This window comes from Strix uralensis, chromosome 8 (genome assembly GCF_047716275.1).
Source record: "Strix uralensis isolate ZFMK-TIS-50842 chromosome 8, bStrUra1, whole genome shotgun sequence".
Lineage (NCBI taxonomy): Eukaryota > Metazoa > Chordata > Aves > Strigiformes > Strigidae > Strix > Strix uralensis.
This window is the reverse complement of record NC_133979.1, coordinates 30,881,062-30,892,230: the sequence shown is the minus strand read 5'-3', so window position 1 is coordinate 30,892,230 and position 11,169 is coordinate 30,881,062. Positions and strand designations below refer to the sequence as shown.

At 50.3% G+C, this 11,169-nt stretch overlaps 1 protein-coding gene across 1 annotated transcript; it reads right to left on the bottom strand.

Moving 5' to 3' along the window:
• Positions 1 to 1,217: 1,217 nt before the first annotated feature.
• Positions 1,218 to 8,619, bottom strand: NPHS2 (NPHS2 stomatin family member, podocin). The gene is made up of 8 exons (XM_074876975.1): positions 8,331 to 8,619; positions 6,582 to 6,685; positions 5,590 to 5,662; positions 5,197 to 5,279; positions 4,072 to 4,275; positions 3,312 to 3,367; positions 2,366 to 2,444; positions 1,218 to 1,656 (listed from the first exon to the last, which is right to left on the bottom strand). Exons 1-8 carry the CDS (start codon positions 8,605 to 8,607, stop codon positions 1,378 to 1,380), a joined length of 1,155 nt encoding a protein of 384 aa, XP_074733076.1. The 5' UTR covers positions 8,608 to 8,619; the 3' UTR covers positions 1,218 to 1,377.
• Positions 8,620 to 11,169: the final 2,550 nt, after the last annotated feature.

Here is an 11,169-nt window from a genome sequence, read left to right as displayed (position 1 = left end):
ACCTGCAGGCCATCCTCCTGACAGCGCCACATTTAACAGAAGTATTACCAATGATTATGTGCCAACGTGTGGGAGTGTTACCAGGAGGCAAAGAGGGACTGAATAAAATGAGTGAAAATGGAAGAGTGAGCGACCCCTGCTAGGCGCATCCATGATGGCCAGCTACTGTGTGGGCAAGTAAGAGAAAGGCCACAAAGTGCCCTCTACCTTGGCCTCTACAGGCCACCAAGCAGCAGAACGTTGGGCCTGGGGAGGGCTGTGCAGGGGAGGTCTGCTTCGAAGCAAGGGGAGATGCTGCGGGTCAACTAAAAGGGCAGGAGCAAGCACCAGGATCAGAGAAACTGGGCGCAGTGGTATTTCCTCTGAGAGTGCTCCATATCTTTCCCAAGGGAAAGGGTTGCAGTAACTGTAGGTCCCTGGGCATTTCAAATAGCTTTTGGCAGGAAAGATACGTAGGAGTTCTGAGGATTATAGGAGTTTTGAGGGCTTTCTCTGTTCCTTCCCCGTGTGTAGAGGCAGCTGCAGCAAGCTAAAGTATGACTGTTCTCAAGGCTCTCAGCTGGCTCCTCCCCAGCAGTGCTGGATTCCCCCTTGTCTGCTCAGGGGGAGTTGGTTAAACGGATCACCTCTAAGATTTTAAGATGGCCAGAAGCTCAGACCTGGTCCTGCCTCACCCCCCAGCGGAAGCGAGCAGCAGCACAGCCTGCCTTTCCTCTGCAGAGCTGATGTGCCCTGCAGGGAAGTGCCAAGCCTTAAAGGCTGCCCTTTCCTCCTGTTTTAGAACTAGGGCTAAACACCTCGGTTGCCTCTGTGTGTGTGTGTGTGTGTGTGCGCATGGGTGGTGACTGAAATCCCCCATCTGGGACTACACCGTAGGACCCAGCTCGTTCCCTCGTTGCAGAACCACCCACCAACCTGCCTGCGTGCTCAGCCCTGTCCTGTTCCCCCACCGACTGTCGGGCTCCCACTCCACCTGCCCTGCTCTTCAGTTTGGGGGGCAAAGGGCATTTAAGTAGTTAAGGGCAAGTCTGTCCTTCCTGCCGAGGTGATGGGGCAAGAGGGGTCAGAGCCCAGGGGCCAGGCCCTATGGTGTCAAGGTGCCTCTGGGCCTGTGAAGGGGAAGGGATGACACCCCTCTTCCCTCAACCCCCTGCTCACGTGTCCCAGCCCTGCTCCTTGTGCTCCGTATTTTTCCCTTTCCAAAACAATCAAGAGGCTTCTCCCATGTACAATCCACTTTATATTACAGGCCTGGGCTGCCTTCCCTCCTGCCGCCAGACCAGGACCTGCAGGTGGGCTGCCAGCGGGCCAGCTTCCTTGCTCCTCTCTGAGCAGGACTGAGCAGAGCCAGCGTGGCAACCATTTCTGGGGCAGCTCTTAGAGCATGGGTGAGTCCTTCTTGTCTTTTGGGCTTTCTGGGAGCTTTGCGGTGTCTGTGAGGAGGCTGCTCACTGCTGGAGGACTGTGGGTAGCTGGAGAAACCAGGTTCATGGCATCCAAAGGCAAGGGCAAGATGAAAGCAGCAGGTTTCTCTGCAGTAAGGGAGTGCAGTGCATGGAGGTAACGGAGCTGAGCAGCAGCAGGGGCGCTGGACAGGATCTCAGCTGCCATCCGCAGCGACTCAGAAGCAGCCTTTTCCCCCTCGGCAGCGATCACCTACCAAGGAGAGGAATAAAAAAAGGTTTCTGTGAGGCTAGGAGTAAGGAGGGATGGACTGTTTATTATAGTGGGAGGTTGCCACCATGAAATTCCCAAGGGCAGTGTGATTATAACATAACTCTGAAGATCACAGCATATGTACTAGACCTCGATGCTCACAAAAGTTTGGGAGCTCAAGTCTAACTTGTTTTTCCTAGGCCCATCAGGGCTCACAACTGGACATAGTCTTGCTGCAAAAGCATAGGAGAGGGCAGCCCCCAGGCTAGGCTTGGGGAGGGTGCTGGACACCAGCCTTACCCAGGCTCTTGAGCAGCTCAGTGTGAGGGACAGAGCCAGCCTGGGCTGAGCAAGGTGCAGGGTACCTGATGGTGGTGACAGCCCTGCACTGGGTGCCTAGAGGAGAGTGAAACCCTGAGGAAGAGCTTCCCGTGGGGATCACTGTAGGCCCAAGGATAACCCCAGACCTCTTTGTGTGTATGTCTGTCCTGCCTGTAGGCCAGGTACCAGATCTGGCGCTCCGCTGGGCTGGCCCAGACTCTTGCTGCTGCTCCCCTTGCCGGACACAGCTCTTGAACAGAAATTAAAGGAAACTTATCTTCCCAGAGCTGTATCCTAGTGTGGAATGTCCCAGGGACCTCAAACCACAGGTGGGCAAGGAAGGAGTGATGCTTTGGAAGAAGATGAAAAGTATTCAGAGTTGGCATACCCGCACTTTCGCCTGTCTCTGGGCCTCCGCTTCCACAGCCAGGGACTGCCGGACTTCAGCAGGCAGCTGCACGTTGTTGCTGTGGTGGTAAAGGACAGGGATCAGCTGGGCTCTAGGCTCTCCTGGCAGCACTGGTTGGTCAGCCTGAGGCTTGGAGTGGGCTCATCAGTCAGTCTCTGCAGAGCAGTTCACTCATGTTCTTTGCTCCCTGGGTGTCCCTCTTTTCACTCTAGTGAAAACACATCTAGTGTTTCACTCTAGCCTTCTACCTCCATTCCCATCCTTCTTTTCCAGCCTGGTTCTCTAATGACCAGGCTTGTGTGATCACTAGGGAGGGAGCAGAGAGACCTCTTCTCTCTGTGCCTCTGAGGCTTAAGCCTAAACTCACTCTTTGTGAGACAGCAGAGAATCCACTGCAAGACTGCTCTCAAGGTAGGCACATGAATTTCCTTCTGTTCATAGATTTACTCATTCCCTGCTTGGCTCTCTCTTCCATGGCCCTCTACGTGATGAGTGAGTCCCACCTTTCTGCATGGACTTCTGAGTGATGAGCCCATCCCTACCAGTACTAAGACCCTTGGGCCTTCGATCTAGGGTGGGATGCAGAGTGTTGGGTGCCTGCTACACCTCTTGGGCTACCAGAATTGGGTGCAAACTCTGCCTGCAGCAGCAGTGACATGGTGAGGAGATTCCCAGCTAAGGATCCTGTCCTGGCTGTCAGTGCAGGAGCAAGCACAGTCTTTGCACGTGGAAGTTTTGCATGAGGCAGAGGCTGAAAGGGGCAGGGAAAAGAGGATGGGGAGAGGTGAGGCTCTGCCTTCTGCAGAATAGCAGCAAGAAGAGAGCTAGAGGCACAGCAGGAGGCACAGCAGGCAGCAGTGAGCAGGGCAGGACAGGTGCTTGCAAAGTGCCAGGGAAGCTCCCTCTACCAGCATTTCATACCTACATTTCTGTTCTCTCCACTTTGATCCCCCAGCAGCCTGTGACTGCGTCCAAAGCCACCTGTGAAGAGGAATATTTTTAGAACAGGGGGAGAACACCAGCCCTGCCCTAGGCCCCTTACAGGGAATAAGACATTAATTCAAGGCACTGTAAGGCAGTTTTATTAGTTTTTGTGTGCTATTGTGTGAAGCCTCTCAGAAATAAATTTACTTCCCTCACTTTACTTCCAATTCATCTTTGCCCCAGGGGTTTAGAACAATTTAACTAGTCCATACTGGTTCAAGCGTGGAACCAGTTCAGTTCCACAGGACACATTCAGTTCCTGACTGGTATCATCATGTACATGTGTCATGGCCACAAAGACGTGCTACTGGAGATCCCATATATACTGGTATACTGGCTTTATGGCAACTCACTCGGGCTGCAGAATACATTTCTCATGAGAATGGGTATGTATGGGGTACATACTGAAGCAGGGGTATCACAAAGCACTGATGAAGCTGGTCTAAGTGGCTCCGTCATGCCCCTCACACCATACTGTCTGCTACTCAGCATGGGCCCACACTGTGTATCCTTCCCCTAAACTGATCTGAGTCAAAAAACAAACATAAGAAGAATCTCCCATTTTTCAGTGAAGGAGACATGTGATGTTATTGTACCCTTCCACAAACCAGTGCCTGTGATTTTCAGGGACTGGTCAACTGAGCTTCTCTTTAGAGCCTCAGTTCAAGCCTTGCTCTGCTCTCTCCCCACGGTGGAAGCACCTTTATCTCCTGGCTGATGCTCTTCCTCTCCAAGAGAAGTTCAGAGAAGGCTCGATGTGCCAGGAGGCGCTTCGTGGTGGTCTGCACCAGCAGCTGGATGGCACTGGAGATGCTGGTCAGGGTGGTGAGCAGAAGAGAGGCATTCTCCAACCGGTAGTAGCAGACGGCATCTATCTCCAAGGTAACCATGTCTTTGGTCACCACCTAAGCAGAAGACATTAGGGGAGATGACCACTGCTTTGTCAGTGTTACATTAATGGTTGGACTGGATGATCTACAAGGTCTTTTCCAACCTTGATGATTCTGTGAGATGGAGCTGGTTCTGACAACTCTAAGGTAGCACAGAAAAGCACACAATTGAGAGAATGAAGACTAGCTGGATGGTAGTCTTTGTAGTTTCCATCTCTGCTACTGACTGGCCTTGGGTAAACTATATAACCTCTGGATCTCAGTTCCCTGAGTAGCATCTCAGTGTCCATCTCCTCAGTCCAGCTGCTGAGCTAGGGACAACGAGCAGGTCACTGTCCTACATTGTGTTTCCCTGCCTACTGCTGCCTGGTCCGTTCCTGTTCGGAGCGCACAGGCTGTGTCCTGAGGTGTGTGCTCAGTTATTGTATTTCCAGGAGGATTTTCTGTACACTGGCGGGGGGGAGCCTGGAGATGCTACCAGATAAGGACAGTCCTGCTGGCAATGCAGCAGCACAGACAACAGGTCCCAAAGGAGAAGAGGGGCTGAATTTTTTGCCTTCTATTTTCTGAGCTGTTAGGGTTACTTTGAGATGTTTTTTCAAATTTTTCTATGGGGGGATGAAGGCTGGAAGTGTAACAGCAGGGATACAAGGGGGACTTCTCATATATTCACAGGAATCCAGGAGCTGGGGCTTTGCGAAGAAAGCCCAATGTAAATCTGCAGTGAGATCCTGAGAAGTGGCAATGCTGAACAGTATCTTATGGCTAATGAATTGGTGCTGTGTGACCTGGGACCAGAACCACTATCTTAAGCATAAGCTGCTTTCTTAACATCAAGGGAAAATCAGGGCTGTCGTCAAGCACGTGACCAGTCACAGGGACATGTAATGATAAAGAGACCCAAAAATTAACATAGAGAGGAAGTGGCAGCCATACCTGATGGAAGGGGATCTCTAGGGTTTTGAGGCGAAGGTCTACCTTGTGATACGTGTCCAGACAGGGAAGGAAAAAGAAAAGGCCTGTGGGAGGAAGAGAAAGGCAGCTGGTGATCATCAGAACCATAGAAATTGCCTCTCCTGCTCTGGCTGGGGAACAGGGGAGAGTTTGGCATGCAGAACTACAAAGGAACAGCAACACATAGGCCCAAATTCTGAGGCTACTTCTGTGATGGGAAAAGCCATTAGAATCTACTGGCCCTAAGAGGAAGGGAGCAAAGATATCCCATCTGTTGTCTGGCTGTGCCTACTTGGAGGGCACCAGCATGTGAGCTTTGGCAGAGCATGAAGAAGAGGAGCGACATGGCTGGGAGGGGCTCAGTAAACACCTTACCAGGCCCTCTGGCTCTGCCAGGAAGGAGATGCCCAAGTCGGAAAACGATGGCTCTCTCATACTCACGCACTACCTGCAAAGGGAAATAAAAGCTCGGCTGGAGAGGAAGGTGTAGGACTGGGGAAAGGGGCCTCACTGGTACCAGAGAAAGTCCATTCTGGGAAAGCCCTGCAAAGGGAGTATTTCAGCAGGTGTGAGCTAGTGGAGTCACCCGTCTCTGAGTCCCCTTACCCCCGCAGAGAGCCTGGCCCCGAACTGTTGGCTGACCTTCTGTGTGAGCAGCATATGAGCAGCCCTGTGACAGACCGAGATTTGATGAGAGCAGCCAACGTTAGAGCTGCCCAGGGTTTCCCAGGATGAGGCCAGCATTCTCCTTCCTTATTGCTTGGCCAAACTTCAACACCCTGAGCTAAAACTTTCCGTGTTGGTTGTTTTCCTCTAAGGGAACCATGTGTGTAAAATCTGACCCATAATACTGACACTCTTGCTGAGAACAAGATGCACGTGAAATTTCATGAGAAGTGGGAATCAAAATATGCCTACTTGTAGCCATGCTATAAACCTGAGAAAGGGGGAGGAAGAGAGGAAAATCTGCTATTAACAGAGAGATCGATCTCTCAAAATTTGTAATGCAAGACCCATTTACCCTGCTGCTCCTTGCAATGCAGCCATCTCTGGGCTGGGTAGGCTGAAGATTATGTTTGAAAGTGAACTGATTTGCAATTTGTTTTAAAAAAGAGAAACCTAAGCCCCTGCCTGCTGATTCTGCAGCAGGAGTAGTTGCTAGGCAGTGGTTGGACCCCTGTGCAGCCCTCTACGGCAGCAACATGTGATAAAGCATAAGTCAAAATTAATGATGATTTAAAGAACTGTAAATAGGGCCTTACACCAAAACAGCTTTACGCTCACGTCTGACACATGCTGAACCAGTGGGTTACATCCACATCAGACACCAAATACTAAACCTAGAGAGGCCCCATGACTCTTCTCACCTTCATGCAGAACCAGACAGAAATGGGGAAGGTCATTAGGACGAACAGGAAAGACAAGATGGTCAGAAGCCACTCACAGATGCCCAGACCCGGAGACTTTACACCTAGGGAGAAATCCGACATGACTGTGTTAGGAGAGGACTGCTTCCAAAATACTGATGGCCTGACAAGTGCCTGCACAGATCAGCTTCAGTGTTGTCCTTTGCCTAAACCCAGTGTATGTGAACAATTTGTCTCTCTCTAGAGCTGTGTTAAACAATAGTCTCTGCCCCAGGTAGCCAGGAGCTGCCAGGATGGACTGAGAGATTTTGTCTCTGCTTTACTGGCAGAAATTGAGCCATGCTTCTCCATAGTGCCTTGACTAGAGAGCAGCCTTTAGCTTGAAGACCTGTGGCTACCAAGCAGCACTGAAAGGCTTGGAATGGGCAACTTGTTGGCTGAGCTGCGATCCCAGAAGCTTATCTGCAAAGATAAGCTAATGGCAAAGAGAAAGACTGTAAATAAGAGATAGCTTTCAACATGCACATCCTGAAGTGCCCTTCCCTATCAGAGTATCTCGGGTCCTTTTGGAATAGGATTTTAGTCACCTCCCAGCTCCCTAATGCAGTGGGACCAAGCAACGAGTGCTGCTGTAATCTCTGGTGTGCTTCACAGCAGTCACAGTGAGGTGCTGGAGGCTGACTGGGGTGGTCAGCCCCAGATGAATGTTACTTCCTACATCTCCCCAAAGTGAGTGTGGGTCCTCTCGATCTGGCTGCCCTTTGTTGTGCTCCTGCCTGAGGGAAAATCTGCAGGTACGGCATGAAAATAGATAGGTTACTTCTGGGTGTACCCAGACCCAGAAAGTAGACCGTGTTTTCCAGCAGTGAAGTTAGCATCCCTGCATCCCTCCCATTCTGGATCTCCTCTAGCCCTTTCATCCCTGCTTCTTTGCCTTTGGAGCTTTCTGCAGAGCCACCAGCTCCCGAGAGAGGTTCAGATCCCAAGAACCTGTGTGATCACTACAGCTCCACAGCACTGCTCACTAGCTGAGATTCCTGTAATTGAGACAGAAAGAGGTAGTTGTGAAAAATTGGTTCCCAGAGAGACAGGAGCAAGTCTGAACCTTTGTGTCACTCTAGGGCAGCAGAGCTGCTGGCATGGAAGTAGACAAAGATGCTGGCTCCTGTAATACACATCCTGTAATACAGCATCTGTGGTGATGGTGGGTCCAAAGAGGCCCAGTCATCTTGCCAAAAGACTCATGATGCTCCCTCCTGTCGTGGCAGGCTGGGAATCTGCCTAACAAACACACAGCCTGGAGATGAGCTGTTCTTAAATGTTATCCAGAAGGGGAAGCTACGAGTGTGCACCTCAAGCGCAGTTCTTCCCTGCAGTGCAGTTCTCTGGGCTGTGAACTGGCATTAAAGTTAACTCCATCTGCCTAAAGAAGGACAAGCAAGAAAAGGAAGAGAATAGAACATGAACAGAACTGGGGAGCAGTGAGCTGAAGCGTGAAGGATGCTGTGGATGTAACTGCTTGTTGCAAAGTTCATTGCTTTGCTAGACAGCACTGGTCTGCCTGGAGTGACTGCAGAAGCTGGCTGGGAGGCTGGCTGGAGTCTCCCATATCCCATCCTGAGCATAACTACATGTCTGTGCCAGGTGGGTGTGATGACAGTCACCATGCAGAGAGCAGAGTCATACTGTGACCCACGCAGGCTCAAAAAGCCCAAAGCTTTCCGGTCCCTTCCCTTCCGTAAGCCATACCTTCCTCCTGCCGCTCGCTGTCCAGCAACGCCATTGCCTCCATTTCTTCATCAGATATCACCTCATCCACGTCCACCACCGTGGACGTGTGCACCCTACCGTCAGTCCCTGCGGTGCTCTTGATCTCCTTTGCTTTCTCCTGCTTTACGTCTCCCCTTCCTTTGCCAGCTTCTCTGCTGCTCTCCCTCTTTTCTCGTTTGCTCTGTATAGCTGGGGACTCTCTGCGTCTCCTATGAGTGTCTCTGGAAGAGCTCCGAGACCTCTTATCCATCTTCATCTGTGCCAAGGAGCATGCAGCTGCCTGTGGGAGTAGGATGAATTCGTGTTTGAATTTATTACTGCAGGCAGGAAAACCAGGCAGGGGAGGAGAGAAGGGGAGGTGTCAGATCAAGGAGGCTTGTTTCAAGTTTATCGCAGGCTTGTCAGATGTAATGGACAGTGAAGTGAGCAAGCTGTTTCCCAGCTGCTCTGCCCTCATCACACACTGCTGTGGAGATGGGAAGGAAGGATAAACATAGACAGGGAGACTTTCTGTTTGTATCTTCCTGCCTTTGGAAATAAACTACAATCAAAAGCACTCAAATGATTTTTAGTAGATGGTTTCTGCAAAGCTGTTGACAAGCAATATAAAAGTCACTGTCAGACATGTGGCTCTGAAGACCTCACATGGTGAAAGGGGCCTGGAACAACAAGCACCAGAGTGAAAAACCTTTGCTGGTGAGACCAGTGGCTTAACTCGGGAGTGTTTGGAGGGGGTGTTGCAGAGAATGGCTGGGTGAGTAGCATCTCACATTGGTCTGCTCTCTAGAAACCCTTTGGCTGACACAGTGGTGAGATGTCAGCAGCAAACTCCCTCTCTCTAGGGTCACCTCACATTGTATCAGGGAGGGAAATTAGCTGGTCCCAGTTCAGCCACGAACTTTCCTGAATGGGTGCAAAGCATGGAGGCCATTGCAGGGTTAGAGCTGTTGGAGAATCTGTCTTCTAAATCGCAAAAGAGCTTGTGCCTAAATGCATCCATAGTTTTCCACAGCAGGAGCGTGGCAAAGCAAACAGGAGCTTTTACTTTCCATGCTGCACAGCCTGTGGTGACATCTGCAGAAACCTCCTCAAGAAACACTTTTAAAGTGCTTTAAAGTCACTGACTGTATTAAAGAAACCAGCACCTGGCTAGAAATCACGCTACAGCAAGATGAGGCTGGAACATAAGGCGGTGACTCCCTTGTCAACAGGGCAGTCCTGAGCTGGGGGATGCCCTGTCTCTGGTGTGGAGGAGCGGCTGGTGGGAGCTGGGAAGTCAGCCGGGGAGGTGCTGCTCTTGTTTTTTCATGGATTCCTGTTTTATTGGAGACTTGTGGCCCACCCAGAGTCAGGATATTGCAGGCAGGGAGGGCAGGAGCACAAGCTCCCTGCTTTCTCTGCTCTGTCGTGCTGGGTGCCTCGTCAGCAGGTCACCGGGGAAGCGATGGATGGAGGGAGCGAATGGCAGAGGAGAAAAGTTGGGCGGAAATGGGGCGTAATTAACAAATTCATACAGTGTCTATATTTGCTTTGGAAGTGCTCCAGAGACCTTTTTCACTTTGTGTTAATCACTTGGCCAGCGTGGGGCAGGAGGAGATAGTCTCCAGCTGCTGAAAGGGCAGGTGATGTTTTAAGCAGCAGCAGTAAATGGCAGCTCAGGTCTGGTTTTGGCCGGGCAGCACGGACTCTGATTTCTTTTCAGAAGCACCATGGCACAATTAACACCTACAAACCTGCAGCTTTCTGGTTTTGTCTGATGTTTAATTCAACCAACGGGTCCCGACTCCTCTGTCCCCATGGGATGTTTTTGGCTATTACCTTGGGATGGGGAGATGCTTTGAGAGCATGTGCTGATGGTTTTGCAACCTTTGCCGTCCCGAAATGTGCAACCTCAGCCCCTCTTGTCATATGGAAACTTGTCCCTGTATGGAAATCAACCCCACTGTTGAGTGGGTTTCTCAAATTGTTACCTGAAAAGCGGATTCATGCCCAGCATGCAATAACCCAGTCTTAACACACTCAGGAGAGATATTGTATTTATTCAGGCCTGGGTGCTCGGTGGACTTTTCCACAAATCAAGCACACCAACAGCAGGTTTTCATGCTCCTTTTATACACAAAAATCAGAAGTTAGTGCTTTTCCAGAACACACCTGTTAGATACTGGTTAGTGACTATCATACAAGTATGATACAGCTTACCTAATGCTTCTAATACTACACATGCTCAGGGGAAGGGTCTTAACCAGGGGAGGGGGCTTTTTGACCTGTGGGTGTGGTTTTTAGTATTATAATGAAGGCAGTTCACTTTAAGGACACTCAAAAGTTAGTTTCGTTGCCAAGTTAAGTAAGCAAATAGTCACTTTGCCAAGTTGTCAAATAATTAATCCTCAGAACGATCCCAGACATTGTCTTTATGGTCCAGAATGTTCTACCTATTTTCTAAGGTTTGGAGATTGAAGCTTGTTCTTCTTGATCTAGCAGTTGTTCCTATATGGAACTAATCATTAACTAATCATTAACCATAGCTACTAGCAAATTTGAAGTATACTATATCTGAGGAGAGACCTCATCGCCCTCTACAACTCCCTGAAAGGAGGTTGCAGAGAGATGGGGATGAGTCTCTTCAACCAGGTAATAAGCAATAGAACAAGACGTAATGGCCTCAAGTTGCGCCAGGGAAGGTTTAGACTGGATATTAGGAAGTATTTCTTTACAGAACGGGTTGTTAGGCGTTGGAATGGGCTGCCCAGGGAGGTGGTGGAGTCCCCATCCCTGGAGGTGTTTAAGAGTCGGGTGGACATAGCGTTGAGGGACATGG